The sequence below is a fragment of the Tachysurus fulvidraco genome, chromosome 20 (assembly GCF_022655615.1).
Source record: "Tachysurus fulvidraco isolate hzauxx_2018 chromosome 20, HZAU_PFXX_2.0, whole genome shotgun sequence".
Classification (NCBI taxonomy): domain Eukaryota; kingdom Metazoa; phylum Chordata; class Actinopteri; order Siluriformes; family Bagridae; genus Tachysurus; species Tachysurus fulvidraco.
Window position 1 is genome coordinate 13,073,816 of NC_062537.1, and position 21,844 is coordinate 13,095,659.

The 21,844-nt window shown below is 38.8% G+C and overlaps 1 protein-coding gene across 3 annotated transcripts; it reads right to left on the reverse strand.

Moving 5' to 3' along the window:
* Positions 1-636: 636 nt before the first annotated feature.
* Positions 637-12,292, reverse strand: LOC113660297 (GRAM domain-containing protein 2B). Of its 3 annotated transcripts, XM_027173670.2 has the most exons (14): positions 11,987-12,291; positions 11,085-11,207; positions 8,649-8,736; positions 8,231-8,300; positions 7,961-8,064; positions 7,758-7,853; positions 7,601-7,672; positions 7,418-7,498; positions 7,164-7,275; positions 4,077-4,181; positions 3,005-3,095; positions 2,760-2,861; positions 1,993-2,077; positions 637-1,049 (listed from the first exon to the last, which is right to left on the reverse strand). In XM_027173670.2, the coding sequence occupies exons 1-14, from the start codon at positions 12,091-12,093 to the stop codon at positions 1,011-1,013; spliced, it is 1,275 nt and encodes a 424-aa protein (XP_027029471.2). In that variant the 5' UTR covers positions 12,094-12,291; the 3' UTR covers positions 637-1,010. The 3 variants fall into 3 exon arrangements, with proteins under 3 accessions (XP_027029471.2, XP_027029473.2, XP_027029472.2); XM_027173672.2 differs by lacking the exon at positions 11,085-11,207 and having other exon boundaries at positions 11,987-12,292; XM_027173671.2 differs by lacking the exon at positions 7,601-7,672 and having other exon boundaries at positions 11,987-12,292.
* Positions 12,293-21,844: the final 9,552 nt, after the last annotated feature.

Below are 21,844 nucleotides of genomic sequence, written 5' to 3' on the forward strand. Positions count from 1 at the left end.
AAGAAGATTTGGGGAAAAAGAGAAATGTATGGATTTATAAACCTGAGGTTTTCAGTGTGTAGTCTGTGGAGACTGTGATTCTTTACATTTGCATCAACTGTTGCAGTGGAGACTGAGATTCTTTACATTTGCATCAACAAAAAAAATCACAACCTACTTTTATTAGTTATTGTATTTAGTGTCACCTTGATTGTAGTATATATTTTTTTATCCTTTCTTAAACAATAAAAATCTAAATGGTTTCCATAAACAACCAAAAATCTCCTTTCCCCATGTAAATAATTGTCTGATTTGGCTGTTTAAATGAGTTCCGGCCAAAGACGTTTGAGAAACTCTGTGGTAAACAACAGTTGCGTAAAAGCTAAATACAATTGTTTAACCTTTAACATAAGGCAGTATTATGTGGCACAAAATAATAAACAGTCTGAAACTGTTTATAGCTGTAAATGATATTTGATGGATGAGTAGGACTGTGTTACTGTCTTCACAATGGTAGGTGTGTAAGCTCACGGAAGTCTAATGTTCTGACATAACATTAGCTACACGTGGTGGCTTCACAGAAAGCACGAGTTAGCCTCTGCTAGGTTTTGATGTTGCTATCAGTTTTGGGAGGAAAACACGCAATATACACGGACACAAACTATAAATATTTTATTGACAATTACAAATTGTAACAAGTCGTCACAAGGCTACATTTTTAGTAATCAGATTTTATTTCTGAAATGTTAAACATACAAAACTCGAGTCCTTGGGACTCATTTATTCTCACTATCTTAAAGATTTTCAATTCTACAGTACTAAAATATAAAGCTTATTTTTCCCCCTCTCTCCATTAGCCCTGGATGAAATGCCATACTGTGACTCAGGTAAAAAAACAAACAAACTAGTGTGTGCACTCCTGAGTAGAGCGAAAGGCTGTGTGGTGTGTGGCTATTGCACAGTTAAGCATCGTCTTGTTGTTGAGACTTTTCGAAGAGTTTTTAAAGAAGACAAAGCTTCTGTCAGGACACTCAGCTCCCTTCAAGCAGCTTTCGCAGGTTCTTCTGTATCTGATTCAAAGAACAGTGCAGATAATCAAACTCAGTAGAAAAACTCAAAACGGTAAATAAACAAATGTATTGAACTACAGTATGGTTTATTTCACAAATCCGAGAAGGTTGATTCATTTTTTTTATAATAGCAGCTCTCACAATAATCGAAAATTCACAGGTTTATGTTAAAGGTTGTTTCTGTAGTAACAGCTCATTCTTACAGTTTGCTATGGTGGATGTGCTACATCATCCATCTATCCATCCATCCATCTATCCATCCATCCATCCATCCATCCATCCATCTATCTATCTATCTTTATACATCCCATTCCAGATTTAATTCGCCTTTGTTATAATAACCCCCACTCTTCTGGGAAATGCCCTAATATTGATCAAGTAGATCTAGGTGGATCTGATGTTCCTGTTCGTCTGAAGGTATTCCACTCCTTTTTTTCAAGCCATGTAATTATGGAGATCACTTTGTGCACAGGAGCACAAACAGGTTTGGACCTTCTAGTTCCAGTGAATTGAAAATGCAAAGCTTAATTGTATTTGATAATTACTTGGAAAAAAACTGTGGACAAATTTTAATCAGTCAGTTCATGTTAGAAATGACTAAAGCAGTTACTTTGCTTAAAAGGTCTTACCAAAGCCTGGGGCTGCAGGTTTGTCTAAATACATATATACAAGCAGATCTTTTCTTATACTAGGGTGATAAATACATGTGTATTTGACAAGGAAGAAACACTACATTGTTTCTCAGTGTCTTACATGCATGTAAACTGGCATGTAAAACCCAACCTTTTCTCAGCAAGATTACTTAATACAAAAGAAAATGAACAGGTTCCGCTTTCCTGTTGTTGTTGAACTCAGTGAAGATAAATTCGGTGTAAATGATTTGGTTGAAAAACTCAATCCCAGTGTTACTCAAGCCAACAGTTAATCCAAACAGTTCACTCACCTTTTCTAACTTGAACAGGTTTGTGGACAGCTCACCGTAGATCTCTGCACTGGCCGCTGCTTGAGATCGAGGATAAAGTGTGTTTCTGTATGTGAAAAGTTTTAGGTCAATTTAAAAAAAAAAAGTATTCCGAAGTAACAATGGAAGGAAGTCTGCACTGGGACTAGTCCAAAACACTGCTATACAGGGTGCAGTATATTGGGATTAAGATCACCTTTAACAGAAACATTGTTATGGAAAACACAATAGTATATTTAGAAGCAACATGCTGGGTGTTTTCCGCACATTGTCTGAGTGTTAACTTGTGTGAAGTAGAACAAGTATGATGTGCAACGCAATACCAAAATTACTGTTTGTAAGTAAAAAAAAATATTCAGAATGTTGTGAAGAAGTGAAGCTGAAGCTGTTTTCTTTCTAGGCCAGCCTGTAGATACAGACAGCCCGCTGTTAGCACTTGTGTCTAGCAATCGCAAGTAGGAGAAAGGTCACCAATAACACATGGACAAAGGGAAGTCGTGGCCTAATGGTTAGAGAGTTTGACTCCTAACCCTAAGGTTGGGGGTTCGAGTCCCTGGCCACGACTGAGGTGCAAGGCACCGAACCCCCTAACTGCTCTCCGGGCACCGTATCATAAATGGCTGCCCACTGCTCCGGGTGCGGGTTCACTGCTGTGTGTGCGCACTTTGGATGGGTTAAACGCAGAGAACAAAATCTGAGTGTGGGTCACGTATGTCACTTTCACTTCACATCCACAATTAACGACTTACTCTTGTGAATAGTCTCCCAATGATCCCAGCGAATTCAGCCTCTGTTCGAGAGCCAGGATCTTGAAAGCCATGTAGCACGATGACATAACGAGAACACATACCCTGCCGAGACACAACAGCCTCGTTTAACCAAACAGTTATGATTATGAGAACAAAATAAGGACTTGTTTTGACAAGCAAAAGCAACTGAGCAGGTCAGTCAAGTAACCTTACATTCATTACAGAGAATACAAACAATTACTCACAAGATCAAATAGACAAATAGAAGAGTGTTGAGAGACAATGGATAAAGAAACCTCTCCTGCTGGGTGGCAACGGTTGGATCCCTAACCGAACCTGTGAATGATGAATAGATTTAGGTTGTGCAATGTTTTTATTACCGGAAGACTTCCTGAAGAAAAATCAAGTCTAGCAACATCGCTATGCCATTACCCTTATAAACAATAAAATAAATATGGAATTTTTTTAATTCCCGCACGTTCTTCTATAATTATACTCCACCCTTATGTAAAGCATATTAAGCGAATATAAAAGGTTACACTGACCCACTGTCACGAACATCACAACTGTTAGAATCATTTACTGCAAAATTTATACTGTCCAAGTCCTGAATTTCTATTGTCAGTGATTTGAGTTGAATTCTTGAATCTGATTGATCACAAGGTGTTGATTCCTTTTCAATAACAGCTGCTCTGACATCAGTTCTTACATGCAAGATAATCACAAATTTATATTATTGTGCTTTCTTCTATACCCTTTTTTTAAGGAGATGTGCTGCTTAGCATTCTGTAACATGTCTCCAGTACCAGATGCAGGATCAGCATTGGATGAACGGCTTTGCGTTTTTTCACTAACGTGCGAAACTGCAAATTTCAAGACAGAGAGATTGGAGAGGTGTTTATAGCTGTTATATGACAAAAGAACAGAAACTAATTTTGTTGGCATTCTGCTACATAGATAACTAACTGCAAGCAAATATAAACTGGTTGAAAAAGTGTAGTGTTATTCTTTAAGAAATCAAAGGTAGAACAGTTATTGCTAATAAATCTAAAAGAAGCATCAAAAAATGTTAATGCCTTCAATTGCCACAGACAATCTAAGTAATTAAACTGTTCGTGTTTTATTAACTAAACATGTCAAAACTTGGTGTACATTTTGCTCATCACTTAAACATCATCAGTAAGCCTTAAGCAGTCTTGAGAGCTTTAAATGGATCACAAACACTCGCACACGCACTCGCACACGCACTCGCAGACGCCTCGCACACGCACGCACGCGCGCACTCGCACGCGCGCACTCGCACACGCACTCACGCACCATTGTGTTGCTTTGTGCTGGAGCTCTGCAGGTGAATGTCAGCATGGACTGCCATCTCACCACTTTTCATCACGCCCAAGAAGTTTTCAGTTAAGGGAGGGAACTCTAGAGGAAAGAAGAGAAAACAAGTTTAGAAAGCGCACAGTGAAATTACTGGTGTTTGTTCAGCTAGATTTATTTTGTCATTAGATCATTAAAGAATAACATAAAATCTAATCAATTATGTTAGGAGGGTCAGTAGCCTTAATATGCCCTAACACTGTCAATCTTCTGCTATTCAATTATATAAACGAGAACGAAAAGATTTCTGTTCCATTAGAATTCTTTTTTTTTGTAAACATTGCTAACGTCCATTGTTTTCTCGAAACTGTTGTCCATCCGGATCATTATGCAGGTGACAAGGGCAGGGTTAAAACATGACAGTGCATTGTTCAGCAAAACCTTTAACACAGTGGTCCCCAACCCCCGGGCCGCGGACCGGTACCGGTCAGTGGACCAAATGGTACCGGGCCGCCCAAGGAACATTAAACTATTTCCATTTTATTTACTGTGGTGTATTTCTCTCGGGTTTGTGCGACTTTCCATGGACGAGAGGTTAATCGGGAGCTGAGAGACGTCACCTAAAGCCGCACCAATACCGTGCATGCGCAAAATATCATGATATCGGGCCGGGTTTAGGTGACGTCTGGAGCTGAGCGGCTGCAAGCGGCAGTGGCGTTGTAGCTTTGGTGGAGAGAAGGTGTGCATCGCTCTTCTCTCTGTTCACCGGTACTTTGTCATGTTTAACAGTGCTTGGTGTATGTGTATATTGTGTTTGCTCAAATTTAACCCACAAATGAGCAGAAATGAGCACGAAACAGACGTCGTTAGAAAGTTAGAAACTCTGCCGGTGTTCTGGATTAAAGTCATGGCGGAATACCCTGAGATTGTCACCACAGCACTTAAATCCCTATTGCCATTTCCGACATGCTATCTGTGTGAAACGGGGTTTTCTGCAGTGACAACAACCAAAACAAAACAATGGAATAAACTGGACATAAGCAACACACTTCGGGTGTCATTGTCTCCTATTACCCCAGATGGAACCGTCTCGTTGCAAAGAAACAAGCTCAGGGTTCTCATTGATTTAGCATTGTAGCGAGTTAAAAAAGCATGTTTAAATACAATTAAATTAAAATTATTTATTTTAATTTAATTGTATAGCCGCCACCCCCAACCCCCACCCCCAGCGGGCCGCAGTAAAATGATCAAACATTAACCTAAAAAAGGTTGGGGACCACTGCTTTAACACATTCAATAGAGATAAACTAAATGTTCATGCAAAAACAACATACTATTCTCTACCAAAAAGGAAAAATCACTTCTAAAAACTTCGTCCTGCGGTATAAACTTTTCAGATATAATAAACCTTAATAAATAATGCAGGATACAACAGGGTCAAATACGTCTTTCATTTTCAATAGGATGGATGCATCCTTGGTAAATAAAAAAAAAAAAAATCGACCACATTCACACTTTTCAACAAAATGCAATAGCCTGTTCTGAACAGTATAATGCTATTACTGACTAATTAAAGAGGCTGACAAACAGGAACTGCTGCTTGACGTGTCTGAGTTTTATTTGGTACCGGAAAGTTTTTTACGATGCTGGTTTTCAAATGATGTTGTAATGGCTTTTTTTTTTTTTTTTTCAGATCTGGCAGCCCTTGTAATAACAAAATGCTGTCATGAGTCTGAACAGAGATTAATACCAGAAGTGCTGCTACAAAATCGGAATATTCTGCATTATTGGCTTGGAACGTGTGATTATACTGTATGTAGTGAAGACAGTTAGATGTAGGTTGTTGATTTTTAGTTCTCATTAGTTTTAATGCTTTACTATTCCTATGTATATTCTGTACCTCTGCTTTGGAGACATTAGAAACCTTTATATATTTTATTTATTAATTATTCATTTGAAGGTGGTGTCTTGTCTACATGAAACTCCTGCACAAACACCAACACTGATAAACTAGATTCAATAGCCTTATACTCAAATCCCTTTAGTGCTGAGTGATTAAACACTGATGTAATCATGGGTGGATCGATCGCCAAAGAGCAACATCAGGGAAATCGTCGTCATAACCATTTGACCTGTAAACCGGTCTAATCTTACAGCCCGCTGTTCTGCATTAATCACTTGATTGGAATTCAATCTTATCACATTATACAGAAAATCTAGTGCATTTCCAGACTTGCTTATCTTACCAGGGTCATATTTTAAAATTTTATTGATATCACTTGCTGCATTGAAGCAAACTGCATCAGGCATCATGTTTTTTAAAGAAATGACTGAAATCATAAATCTGTCAAATATGTTTATAATCGATAATCGATATTCTTAGTTCCTTTGTGCTGCAAAGTAACCTGTAAAACACACAACAACAAATTCAAATGTATATCGTTTACTCAAAGAAAAATAGAGTTTATCAGCACAACGTCTTTAGTTTATTAGGTACGTACTCTCAACAATGATATAATACACTTTACTGTAGAACAACTAAAAGCTCAGGTATTTGTAGTAGTGCTGTTTTTACAAGAAGGCAATAGTGACAAAGTTATTACGTTACTAGCTTATTTAAAATTTAAAATGGCTGAATGAATCATTGCCAAACTTTCATCAGTTTATTTGGCATGTGCGTGACTGAAGTGTTAATAAGATAAGATAAGCTTTGCTGCAAGTTTGAGGTGAAACTTTTAGGAAATACAAAGGAACATTATATTTGTTTGAACTGACTGTGTGAAAGTAAGTGACTAATTTTCTTTCTGCCTCTATACCAACTGACCATTAATGACGAGATTTGGCCGGTCCAACCTGCATCTGAATTTATAACACAACATTCCACTAGAGCTCCCACCATAATCCCTATCCACGATTTCATACGTCATTATCAACCTCACCTCTGCAGTATTACTTAGAAATGTTGACGTGATAGAAAGCATTACTCGTGTGCTGACATTAAAGTGACAACCATGCAGCTTAGTCTGCTCAGAAACACATGTAGAGGTTGTGTAAAATATAAACTAAATGTTATGTGGTGATACACACCGGCCATTTTTTCATAATCAGGTGTCTGGGAGCCTGAACTGCTAGTGTCCAGCATGTCCTGCCTTCTCTGACGCACGACTCCGTCAAGATCTGAAAAATCAGCTGAGAAGTCCTGTATATACAAAAACACACACAATTCTATTAACATCTCACTTTACATATTGACGCCATGGTGACTCAACGTCATGAGGTAGTTCATAGAGTCCCATGACAAGGGATGGAAATGAAGCAACCACAGGCAAATCAACACTAACCAGAGGAAGCGAGGAAGGGCAGTCGCCTCTGAAGCTGTTCTCTGCTGATGACACGACCGATGTGCTGCCTGCATTCTCTGCCTAAAATGGAAACAAAATAAAAATAAACAAAATTTGTTTCACTGCATACAGACACAATATCATAACATGGCTTGGTTACGTTGCAGAAAAATGTTAACTTACGTGTAAATGAACACAGACAGAGAGCAGTAACTTGTACGTAGTGTCCCGGGACAGGAAGGACACGAACAGATACTAAATGATTCAGTCGAATGTGAGTCAACTGTATCAAAGACATGTTATTTAACAGAGTTCCAGACATCTCAAACAATCCACTTACCCTTTCAGATATAGTTGTGATAACAAGAGCATTTGGCACCAAAAGGGCAGTTTTTGTCTTCTTTATAAGAGTGATAGAGAGAACTGGGATAGCAATCTGCAGCAACAACAGCAAGGGAAAAAAAAGAAACAAACAATTGTTATGTTAATGAAACCTTTCTTTAGTCTTAACTAAATTACCTGGGATTCCTGTCACGTCTGTACCTTCGTATCTCGGCCAAACACTTTGGAATTGAAACAAATCCAGTTATCAGAGACAAAAAGCCTTCCCTGATAAAGAATGTCCTTCTGCAGAGCACAAGTATAACCTAAGGACAGACAGACATGAGATAAGATAGAACAAAGTAAAGAAATTCCTTTCAGCACATGGTTACTGATAAGTTTGTAATGATGTAAAAGAAATAGTCAAAGCAAGAGATAAAGAAAGAGTCAAAGCAATCGAATGAAACTTGTTTGAACACAATATTGACTTACTTTGTTTGAGGATCTCATCGTTGCTTATTTCTTTGAAGAGCTTATGATACTGTGCGTTTGCTTTGGAGAACTGGAAACACACACACACACACACACACACACACACACACACACACACACACACACACACACAAAGAATAATACATGAGGCATTACAAAGCACTGACACCTTGGAGAAAACATTACTGTATCATCAAGTATATGTTTTCTTATATTAAAATACAACTTAAACATTTATAAACAAGCACATCAATATAAACCTATGATTTGCTACCCAGACTTCTTAAAATCTTAGAAAATGAACCAACACCTTCTGACCAAATTCAGTGCAGACAAAACACTTAATTTTTTACACAAAGAGTTTCATTTTTCACATTATACATCACTTGATTTATCCAGTGTGTGTTTCACTACATACTTGGCTGTACTGGGTTTTCTTCCTCTCTAGTTTTGACTCCGAGTCTGGTGGACTGAGTGAGATTGAGGCTTGATCGGCCAGCTTATGCCTGGAAAAGAAATAAAAACACTAAACAAAGTATTCAAAACAATGTAAGCGAAGAATTATATGAAAAGCAAAATTCCCACCATATATTTCTGATAATACAATTATATAAATTAGAAATATAAAGGAAAAGTGCAGATGGGACCAACTACACCTGAAGACAAACCAAAAATAATTCTGGAAAGAATTGTGCAAGGTGAACCTAGACAATTTTAGTGGTGTACCACTTTTATAGAAGGTCACATGGTTGCTGTGCCACCATATCAGCAATTCAGAAACAGGACATTTAAGCGTGTTCATTTTCAAAACAACAACAACAACAACAATATTATTATTATTAATAATAATAATAATAATAATAATAATAACAACAACAACCCTGGATAAATGTTTAGGATGAAGCTATAAATGTTGTGCAACAGGTCTTTCATACAAAACTTGTAAGACAACCTACAATTAATTACGATTAAAGTCAAAGGCGATGTAAAAAGTCACACCTGTTTTTTTCTCTCTTTTACACTTCTAATTAATCTTACGCATACAATTATTTGGGAGGTGTAAGAATGTCCAGGTTTGTTTTCTCAACTGATGTTAACTTGGTTTACTTTTCCTATTAACATGTCATTAACTTTTCGCAGCATAAGCATGTTGACATTTATTAAATTTTCTAAGCCATTTTTTGTCATCGTATTTCCCTCACATTATAAAGCGACCTCGCCTTTTCACCTAACGCCACGAAACAGCCTCAGAATCTCACACTTGTTGAATCACAAGTGTTTAAATAGATGGAGACACTCCACAGAACCTGAATGAATGAAACCCTTCACCAAATAAGAGCCAACTTCATTTATGGCTAAAATATTAGGCCATGTGGAAAGGATCCATGGAAGCCTTACTCATAAGCCTGTACAAAACAACAAAGCCCCACTGGAATGGGTTGTGCACTGATCCATAACTGTGTGTTTGCACAGTGGTGAGGTCTGTAAACACTGCTGACGCAAACAGGCATAAGACCAGGTTGTACGAGACAAGCCATGTAATCATACATGTCATTTCACCTCGACAGGATAAAATACTGTTTTACAGCAGGCTCTAGTCAGAAATAACTGACAATGATTCTCAGAATAAAGGTACAAGGTGGTGGGGAAATGTTTAAAAGGTAGACACAAATGGGTTTCAGCCTTAATTTTAGAACAGTGATGCAGTAATGGCATAAAATAATGACAAAGAGCTAATTTTCAGTTCTGTCTTAAGTTCATCACAACCATTGAAGACTTACACAGAAGTAGATCAAATTTTCTAAAGTTAGTGTTTTCATTTAGAATTTAAACTAACACTTTAAACCCAAATAATTAGAATTGCAGACTAACAGGATGACAATTAGTATTAGTTTGTTTACACTGGCAATAAATTACACACAGTCTAGCATGACCTTTGCAAATATAGTTACTGCCAATGCATCCGTAACACACAGACTGATCTTTTTGTGTGTAAATGAAGAGATAACATTGCATTGTGGCATGGGATATACATCCAAATAGGATTTTGAAATGAAGAATGCACATTTCTGTGGGAAATGAACCCATTAGTGTTCATACTGATCTACTCATTCCCATAGCTATTCTATAATATGCATAATACTAGGAAACCTCCTCTTTCAGGGCCTTGTATGTTTTAAGCAAAGTTACAAATTAAAAACAAGATGTGTTTACTATTACAATGAAGTAATCGCCGATGGCTGGTGTGTTGTGCTACCACCCTGAATATGAGCATTTTCATTCCTCCGTTTTATTCGTCACCTTTTATAGTTATAGATATATAATGCTGTGGAATGGATGAGACACACAATTTCCTGATCTCACACGTGATAGCAGCTAGAAGCAGTCATTCCCTCAGGGACTGCTTTTTTTCTTTCTCCTGTTTAGCCAATAAGAAAAAAAAGGTCATGGATGGTCTTTCTCAACAGTCATGGGAAAGAGAAACCTCATCTGTTCTAAAGACATAGAGTCACATGAAACTTAAGGAGGGTGACAAAGCATTAACAACACAGGGCATTTCTTTCATGCAGATACTCCAAGTATACCTGCTGTCCATCTCTGTCCAGTGGAACACAAACAAAATACTGATAGGAACACTTTTACTGTCACATTACACTTATCTCCTGGCTCTTAATCCAACTGCTATACATTTCTCCACAGAGCTTAAAAAACAATCAATCGTTTGCACTACTTTGTTATGTAGTCTGATCTGATGTGTACAAAAAAGCAGCAACTGCTACAGGAAGAAGAACCAAATGGGGTAGTTACAGGTTGTACTGCCACATCCTGTGTGTGTTTGTGTGTGTGTGTGTACCTCAGGATAGGAGACTTCCTCCTACTCTCAGACACATCTGACTCTGTGTCAATTGACACCTGAAGGTCATAAGCAGACTTTCCACTTTTCTTCAGCTTCTCCTCTACATTTTCTACGTCTAAGCTGTGAATGTGAAACAAATAATCCACAAAAAAAGTTTGAGACTTTGAGATTCTGGAAAATAGACGTATAATTAAATCCAGAGCGCATATACGCGCATACACACACACACAAGCCCCCCCCCCCCCCAAATATGCACGCGCATACACACACACACAAGCCCCCCCCCCCCCCCCCAAATATGCACGCGCGCACACACACACACACACACACACACACACACACACACACACACACACACAAACAAAACACAGCTGAAATGAAGTGAAATCATAAATCTGTGTCTTATTTAACTTTTAATTATAGTAACGAAAAACTTTCCACAACTGAATATTTATGAATATTTCATAAACAGTGGAATTATTTCAGCTTTTGAAGCTTCACAGAGCTATTGGGCTTTAATTCAACCCAAGTGTTGATTTGTTACCAAAAGCAGCTGCAAAGTTGTAAATCAAAGTAAAAGACGGAGTTAAATTTACAATGTGAAACAAAATGGCACACCGACGACACAACCGACGAGCTTTTGTGTCTTCTGCGACTGTTTGAAGGAATAAGAGTGTTACTTTTACATTTAAGAAACATTTCCACTATCCAACAACCAGAACATGGAGGAAAGTAAACAAATAGTTAAACACAACCTTGTACACAAACACAACACGGGTCTATAAAATAACTCCAGGTTAAAGGATTCATGCGGCTTCAGTTTTCTTCCGCACATCTGGTGCCATCAGTGTGGGTTAAATACTAATCCCTGCTTGTTGTGCATGAGAAAGAAACCTTACTTTGTTTGTATCCGCATGTCTTTCTTGTCGATCCTACTGTTTTTTACTCCTTCGGGCGATGATAACGGAGTGAAAGTCCGATCTGTGTGCTCAATCATCAGCACCATGGCGCAGGTTTACTGCACACACACGCACACACACACACTGCTCAGCTATCCCCCAAAAGCCTCTACACACAAACAAACACACAGGAACCCATACACACACTCCTATCCAAACACTACTGCTACTTTTGGGAAGGAGGTCCTATCTAGGAATGTGCCCAGAAAGGAAAAGTAAAGAGTGAATAGAAGTGTCGCCCCCTTCTGACTAGAATAGAGGGAGGATATTCTGCATCTTAAAAACGTGTCAAGTACCACGCCACCTGGTGGAAAATAGCTGACTTACAGTATAAACACGCATGTCATTATGGCCCACGCGCTGTAGTGCACTTATATAGTGAGCAGAGAGGCATTTAGGATTCAAACACTCAGCTAAATACTTTAAACACTTTCTGACCTTGAATAGCTCAACCACTCTTATTCATAGAGGATGCAAATTTTGTAATGAGAGACTTTATGAATAGAAATGATCTTCAAATGTATTTTTTACTGTTATATAAAAATGCTGTATATAACTTCTGGACAATTAAACATGCAATGTACATATTACATATTGTATTTTTTATACTCCTCATTCTCTACACATATTGTGCCTTACATACATCTGCACTATTTTATTTATGTGCATCTACATATACCTTACTGTACATTCTGCCTAATATTTCAGGAGAGATTTTAGGAATTAGACACAAAATAAACAAAATTTTTTAAAATTCTAATTTCAAAACAGGTCAGACATTCAAGTTACTTGAGTTCACATGCTACTCATGTGTTATGACCTGCGTTATTTTAAGGTACATAAACTTTAGTGTTCTCTATACTTTTAATAAGGGATACAATTTACATGGTAACATTTATAAACATTTACAAGCTCTATAAATGAATGATTAGTAGATGTATGGCCCATTAACTAGATGCTGTTGTGATTCCATTTCATTAAGCACATTAGCATTTAAAACGAGGCTGGATGCTCAAGTGTGAATGTGTGTTAATGAACCTGCAAATGACTTTAGAAAAAAACAGAGTTGACTCCATATCTCTCTGTTTGCCTAAGAATCTGCCTGGACTTATTCTGTTGGATATATTTTGCACAAAGGTGCTTGGACATGTAATTTTTGCAAATATGACCTAAAGTAACTCTGCCCCCAGAAGCCTATTTAAACTTCCTCTTCTTGTTTTATTTTCTCTTCTAACCACACTATATGTCTTGACCCTGACACCCATACATGCATATTGAACATCCTGTTTTAACATGCTATTGATATAGAGTAGCATGGCATTGATACAGAGTTACTGCTACAAAGGTATTCTCTTTAGGAAAGCTTTCCAATAGATTTTGGAAAGTTGATGTAGGAACTTTTGAACACTCAGCCACAAGTGCATTAGTGAGGCTGGTCACTGATGTTGGTCAAGGAGGTCTGGTGTGCAATTCCTTCCAAAGGTGTTCAGTAGGGTTGAGGTGAAGGGCTCTATTACTTGAAAGCAACCAACCTTTGCAAACCAAATGTCTTTATGGAGCTTGCTTTGTGCACAGGGGCATTGCCTGAAAATAGCACTGGAACAGGTTTGGCTGTCTTTCTAGACAATTATACACTGTTAACGCATGTTTATGTTTAGATAAGGAAAGACTCACATACAGTATGGTTAGGAGTCCACATTCTTTTGGCCAAATAGTGTATCATAAAACTTCTCTTATAAACCAAAGAAGCTATAAATAGCTCACGTTTGACTTGAGGCCATGAATATTTCTGTTAATATAGACGATGAAAGATTTCATATTTGGTTTTATTTTACAGACCCAGATCTCTTCAAAGTGCAATCTATTTTTTAATTGTGTTTTATTACTTGTACAAGTAACCTGGATACATTTATATACACAACTTATTTGGAATAAGTTTTGCTTCTAGAAAAAACAGGGTTTTAAATTGCTGAGAAAATCCAAACATGGGTCTGGTCTGAATTCTTATCTTTGTTTGGATACACCATCAAAAGCCTAGGGGCAGTGTTACAAAGGAATCATAAAAAAGAAGCAAAAACCATAAACTCAAGTTCACAAATGCTAAACGTTTGATTTATTTGTTTAACTATATTCCGATCAATGCAGTATATGTCCTAAAGTTTTCTCTCTGCTGCTTACAGCTACAGACCATATTTTTAGTGAATCTGCTAGAAACCTATAATAATCGTTTAGCTACTGAAGCACTGGTCCAATTCTTTTGACCTTTGTCTAGGATGTTGAATTTCCAGGTGTACTACCAATTGGTAGCCAGCAGAGAGCGCCAGAGATTTAACTGTGGTGCTTAATAAGGAATCCACCCCTCAGAGATAAACAGGCCCTGTGTTTGACATAACAAATTCACTGCTGACATTTTAAACAACTTAATGTTATCCCACTGACTGAAAATAAAGTGGTAAAAATACATAATTAAATATGCTTACAGACTGGAGAAGATAGGGTCTGGTAAAAGGAGATGGAAAAGAATTGCTTAAGAGTTTAAACTTGTAAATTGTGTTTATGTATTCATTGTTGAATGCCTAAAGATTTTGTCTTCATCATTTGAAGAATGTTTTCAGAGCATTCACGAAACATCTCACAGATCCACTGGCGCAGGTGTCGCTGTTGCCAACATGCATTCTTAAACAAGCCTGTGAAAGTGTGAAAGAAACGGAAAGTAAGGGGAGAAGAAAAGTCCTGTCAGAGTTCATTATGTGTCCAGGGAACAATGCTGAAAGCAGCAACGCAAGCTGCACTGCGCCGAGCTGCCATTAATCATGGCTGACAAGGAACCAGGGTTAAAGGTGGGAGAGTTGCCAGTGCCTCTGATAGTGATTATAGAGAGCGAGAGAGAATAAAAACTCTCCTAGCAGCCTAGAACACTTTCATATAACACATGGACTGACATTTCAATAATAAGACTATATCCTAACCTTAGGATTAAACATAAATTCACACACACTCAACTGAAATGTGACATTTTTGCTGAAACAAAAGTATTTTTTTTCCCTATTTTGCCTCAGCTTCACTAATTGAGACATGAAGTGTGAATAACAAAAGTGACACTTATAACCCAGGTTGTAGAACACCAAAAAATGAAGGCAAAGGAAAATAAACTCCAGACTGCCATTTGCCAAGCACTGCACATTCAGTCATAATGTATCACTAACAGAATCTATTCTGATGTATTACCCCAGAGTGTAATCCTTCTTTGCTACTTTCAGAGTCACAAACGGATTGAATTTCTGAAAAATCCTGACCAACTACCAGCTGCCAAAGCAAAGGCTGGTAGAGCCAGAACTGGTAGAACGTCTTTGTTATCAGTACATATTTGATGTTTTCTAGCTATTATACTATTTTCTTCAAAATAACTTGATACCCAGAGCTTCAAGTATCTCTGATTATCTTTCTTTAGCGAATCGGATCCTTGATGATGCAGAGCTGCTCCTTGCCTCAGCATTCAGTGGCGTCGCCTCCTCTGAGGATAGCAGAGAGCAGACAGAGAGAGAAAAAGAGAGAGAACATAATGGACCCGTGACTGGAGGAGATTGAGGCTCTGTTAAGTGCTCGGCTTGAAAGCATGTCTGGCCTCATTAGCTGTCAGTTGTAACAATACTGAACTGGCAGTGAAGACAGGTTGGAGTCTCGTGGCCATAAATCACAGGCCGACAGCCCTCTGACAGGCTGGGAACTAGCGCACATGCAGGCGCCTTTTCTCGTTCCTCTCGCTCAGCACATCTGAAGCTAGAGCAAACACACATGCACACTCGCACATACACACACATTGCACATTGAGACTTACCTAAAACAAGGTCTCAAAGAGCTAGCAGTTTTTTTTTTTTTGATATTTGTAGATTTCTAAGACTTTGTATAAAGAATTCAGTCAGAGCTCATGGACTGAACATGTGAAAGTTTTACACATTCTGATAAACATTGTTTAAATACCTATTGGGTTGATTATCTTAAATGATTTTGAGGCCATAAATACTTGCTCTGTGTATGTATGTGTTTTGCCAGGAGCACTAAGGATTTTCATGTCATGTCAATCTGCCTGTGTGCATTAAGTTGATGGGGTAGTGTAGTGGGACCACTGAGGTGGGAGTATGTAGGTGGGTGTATTTGGGGAGGTTAAGGGGGAAAGAGCAAGGCCTCCGGGTCATTAATCACGGCCTCTGACATGTCGAAGCAGGGGCTGTAGCCCCCCTGCGCATACAGCTGGGCCACACTGCTGGCACGGGAGGTGCATATCCCACAAGCTTCTGTTGCTCCTGCTTTCCTTCTTTTGCTCATTCTTTTGACATCCATTCACTCTTTCATTCAGTCATCCATTCATCTGCATCAGCTGTCTGTTCAATCTTTGACATCATCCATCCAGTCAGCCATCCATCTTTCCACCGAGTGATCAGCTCAAAACACCTTCATCAGGATGCACAAACAAAAAATAGACACACACACACACACACACACACACACACACACACACACACACACACACACACACACACACACACACACACACACACACACACACACACACACACACACACACACACACACACACACACACACACACACACACACACACACACACACGCATACACGCATGCATGCACGCACAAAAAAGATTCCAAATTACTGGGGCATTTCTGAGAAACTAAGCACAGCCGTTTTCTTACTCTTTCCATTTATCTTCCTTAATCTCTTTGCTTGTCTTCTATATGTAACTTATTCCAGATGAGCCCTGCCTGATTCTCACTTGATTTCCAGATTTACAGGCCCTGGGGATTGGTTTTAAACGGAAAGCTTTAGAGAGTTCTTTGTTTTTTGAACAAGTCCTCATGAGCAGCACTGAGAAATAAGAAATAGGCTGCAAGTCTTGGGAGGATTTCAAAAGCCTAGTTCAGACCAGTAGGTCCTCAGTTGTCATGTGAAATATGGCTGTTTGTCTTCTCCAAATAATAAATTTCCCTGTTTGGTGTCCTTACATAGCTTGAAGGATATGGTTTCCCTCTTTTCCATCAGTTCGTTGTTTCTTTTTTTTCCCCATTTAAAATCATATTCAATTTTCATGAGTACATTAAATCTCTGACAGGAACGACTTTTTACATTTGACAAACAACGTTGTGGTTGTTTGATGAAGTTCTACCACTTTAACTTAACAGCCGTAATTTTTCTTGCGGATCTTGCAGAGCATGTTAATAGATCAAGTGGAGTCAGTAGGGCAGGAAAGAATGCAGGGGTTTTTAAATAAAGGTCTTTGAAGACAAATTGTAACATGAAAAGTGAGTGTAATTCCTGTTTATTTTTCTTCTTTTTTCTTTCTTGCAGCAAGCACCCCTTCTGCAAGCTTTTCCACAGGCTGATTGAATCAGACACCTTCATTTGTCCAGAGTATGAGGTCAAAAGTCTGGAGCAACCTGAGAGAGAAGCAATGGTGATGTAAGATTTTTACTGAGGGTTCAAATGGTAATACTAGTATATTTGTAATGGTAGTCTATGTTGATTACAAGAGAAAAAGCATAGATGAAGTACGTTCCCTGTTGAATGACGTAGGACTGAATTGATGAAACGTGACACCGAGCACAGATGTTAAAAGAAAAGATGAATATCTATTAAATTGTACAAGCATGTATGGACATTAACTAAATTACTTAAAACTGAAGCTGATTTACTGTGGCACATGAACTGACAGAGCAATTTTTATTTTCATGTTTAATGAGCTGCAATTTCACCAAGGGCAAAAGCAAACACAATGAATTTTGCTCTCTCTCTCTCTCTCTCTCTCTCTCTCTCTCTCTCTCTCTCTCTCTCTCTCTCTCTCTCGCTCTTGGGCTTGGTTCTATTCTGTTATTTTACCGCAGTGTGCTCAGACCCCACCTTCCTGCTGTTCAAACCACAGCAGTGCCACACACACAGGGCCTGCCATAAATCAATGGACAGGATCGTGTCTGCCAGTCAGACTAAACAAGAGCATTTGTGCTGCTTCGCACTCAGCCATTAATCATCTTGACAGTTTGAAAAACACATTTCCCCTTTAATGACTGTATTTGGAGAATCACGTCTGCTTCCTCTCTTTGCATTGCTCCTACCCTCTTTTTTACTCTGAAAGGAGCTCTTTTCTTACCAAAAGGCTACAGAGAAAGGGGGAGAGCAAGAGAGAGAGAGAGAGAGAGAGAGAGAGAGAGAGAGAGAGAGAGAGAGAGAGAGACAGAGAGAGAGAGAGAGAGAGAGAGAGACAGAGAGAGAGAGACAGAGAGAGAGACAGAGAGAGAGAGAGAGAGAGAGAGAGAGAGAGAGAGAGAGAGAGAGAGACAGAGAGAGAGAGGCCATTCAGTGTTCCAATAACAACTGACAGCAAAGTAAATGTTGATATATGCAAACCTCTGATTAGTGATTGTTTTAAAAATATTAAAAAGTTACCACCATTGCAATTTATTATCTTAGTATTATATTAATACCAGCAACACATTTATTAATGTTGAAATTAATATTTCATTTTAATCATTTCATTAATTCACACATCCACAGAATTTGTCAGCTGGTATAACTGTTATTACTCACTGCTGTGTCCTTAAAGTAGTTGCACATCAGTCAAGAAAATTACAATGAAATCATTGCCCATAAACACAAGCAATATGTGCTGCAAACTATTTGATTGAAGACCAACCTCGATACCAGAGGGAGCGGCTCTGATTCGGGTCAGCACAAGCATCTGGGCTCAGTTATGTCCATGAAAAGTGGCTGAATATACCATGAGGAATGTTTGAACGAGACTGTGAGACGAATCAAGGCCCAGTCGGTTAGCTACGATGTTGCCAAAGCACGTTTCTCCACCAAAGTCTTGTGCGTGACGCATACAAGCTGACAAGTCAGCGGCATTCCCTCCGAGTGCAGGCAGATCTAAACCAGCTGGGGCCATGCATATTAACGGTGACCATAATTGCCATTGCCCTTTTGTAGGCCGTTGAGGCCAAGCCTGTATGTTTTGTTGCGCATCAGAAGGATGGAGGAACTGTAGAAGGCTTTCTACCTAATCATATCTAAGGCAGGCTAATATACTGAAATGAAAGCATTCAGTATATGTCATAACCCTCACACAGACCTAATCTGCAAAGCTTTTTTGCATCCAGGCTTTCATATATTTGTTAACAGTGATTTAATCTAAGAAAGGATCAAACAAGGGGTAATACTTGTGCCCAGAGCTGATGAGGGTTGAGTTTAAGAAATGACAAACACATTCAGGTTAATCAAACCATAACTCCAAACACAGTCATCATCATTTACTAGCGCTTATCAGTCTTCTAAACTCAGACACCACTTTTTCCCATTTTATCCTTGTCATGGGAGAAGTGTTCATAACCAGTAACTGTACATAAACCTCTTGATTCTGTCTGTTTATGAGTTTAGCTCATCGCTCTGTGTATGAATGCATGACCATCCAGGGCTTTTACCAGTAACTAATAACACTGTAAGGCTCCACAGAGACACGGTAGTCCATCTTGTGTCTCTGCCTTGGGCCTGTAGTGATATACTGTATCTCCTCAGTATGAGCAGCAGGGATGACAGAAATAGAGTGTGGGTGTTGATTCTTGCCATGGCTGGGAGCTGGGGAGGAGAGAGAGAGAGATGGACAGAGTGATTGATGAGTAGCGAAAGAGGAAGAAAGGGAAGATGGATCAGATGACAATGTGATGGACGAGCTACAACAAAATGGAAAACGGCGCCACCATTCATCTTTCCCTCGAGAGCAGACCTCTGCTCTGGAAATTTCATCTTCCACACCTTTTATTCATTTAGGACAGACAGTCATCAATGGGCATGTCATGTTAGCTCAGATTTGTTCAGTGAGTTCACTATTACCTAAATGAAAGCCTGGAATGAGTGACGTGCACTCAAGCCACAGGGGGTTTAAAGAAGAAGAAAGCTGACAGCTAAAATGATAATAATATGTGTTCTACAGTGGATATGCCTTGACCTTTTTTGTAGAAGTCATTGTGTTATGTTAGTTCCTTTGACAGGCTGATCACTTGTGGTGAGGGGAAGTAAGGTGACCTCCTTGCCTGGCAAATATGTCCACTCATGTCCAGCCAAGTGGATCTGTTCCTTCACTCAGCATCACAAATAGAGATTCACAGAATGTCTAGGAAAAGCGAGCTTAGGCGACATCTCAGGTTACCTGGCTAGAACTGATGGAGACATGATGCTTTTCCTATGAGGCAGGATCAGTTTTGGAAGCTTTGCAGTCGATTGCAATAAGTGAGCACCACCTCCCTGAGTGGTCTAAGATCAGTTTGGATAAGAATGTAACCAGGCACTATAACCTTGCAAGCTAGCTGCCAGTATGTGTGAGTGATGATATACAGACACTGACCTGACAGACCCTGTTGTGGTTCTTTACACAGCTACACAATAATATTGATGCCAATCAAACTGCCATCGTGAGCCATGGCAGTGACCTGGGACTAGTCATATGACAAGTTTCACTACTTGGATCTCACTTGAGCCTAAGAAGTGCTGAATACTTGCAGGGTGATTAAAGAGTCACTCCAAAGTCTTCATTAATCACTAGCCCTCATCTGTCATCTGCCCAGTGGTGGCCTCAGACACCACCATCATTTCCTATTTTACACACCATTCTCCACCATTACATGCTGCACAGCATACCTGAAATGAACTGGCAGTTTTAAAAGATTATTTTTCGGATGGTGAAAAATGGCCTAGAACACACAAACATGCCTGGGCAGAAACAGCTACAGTTCCTCTTTAGAACCTGAAAGGCCAGGCGGCTTTCCTTAGGGAATATTCTCGGCTTACACCACAAAGTTAATCTGTTAATTACAAAAGTATGATTCACAGTAGCGAAAAAGCCTCACTGTAATTAAATTTAATTGAAATGTCCGTGACATGGCACTCCTGGAGGATTAATTACTACACATGCGGAAGAATCGGGAATGAAATACAACATGTAAGAACAGAGACTGTAATTGCACACTGGGAACAATAACCTTTAAGGCAAATGTTTGCATAACTATAACTCATGTGCAGATACATCTGTTGTCACATTAATTGACATGAAAGAGAAAGACATTGCTCTGGACAAAAAATATAACTGAGCATTGACAGCAGTATTCTCAGCCATAATTACAAACATACTGTAGCAGCATAACACTGAAAATATTCTGATGACATACTCCAGCATGATAGATATCAGTTGCATGGCCTGAAATAGGACAGTGTAACATATTTATAACTTCACAGCTAAATACAAAAGAATAGGGTGTAGCAGACAAGTGAAATGTTAATTACAGACCTGAAACTACTATTATGTAATAAAGGGCTTAAGATTGACAACTGGCAGTTACCTTCGTTAGTTTAAAAATTGCAAAGAAAATTCTATGTAAATGACGTGATGAAATTGGTGTTTAATTAGTACTTATGTAATTGTATACCTAAACGTGAGTACCATAAATAAGCTACCCATTCCAGGCTTCTAGACTAGTTCCAAATGCACCATTCAATCAGTGTGTTGTGACATGAGACAGGACCAGATAACTCAGGGCAAAGGAGAAACTGCTCGGGTGAGTCGATAGATATCGCACTTCCTGATACGGTCTCCAGAGACTTGTCTTATGAAGATAAACCTGGACCAATCTACAATGTTGTTGATAAGATTTTATTTTGGTTCCTGGTAATGCTAAAATTAAAAAGTTTGGTTTTCAATACCGTAGTTCTTGACGTGCTGTTTATGTGTAAAAACAAAAA

Coding starts and splice junctions, on each gene's coding strand:
- LOC113660297 (XM_027173670.2), bottom strand. CDS start 12,093: ATGGTGCTGATGATTGAGCACACAGATCGGACTTTCACTCCGTTATCA. Junction 8,737..11,084: donor AGGAAGTCTCCTATCCTGAG/GTACACACACAC, acceptor TTTCTTTTCCAG/GCATAAGCTGGCCGATCAAG. Junction 7,499..7,600: donor CTGTCTGTGTTCATTTACAC/GTAAGTTAACAT, acceptor TTTCCATTTTAG/GCAGAGAATGCAGGCAGCAC.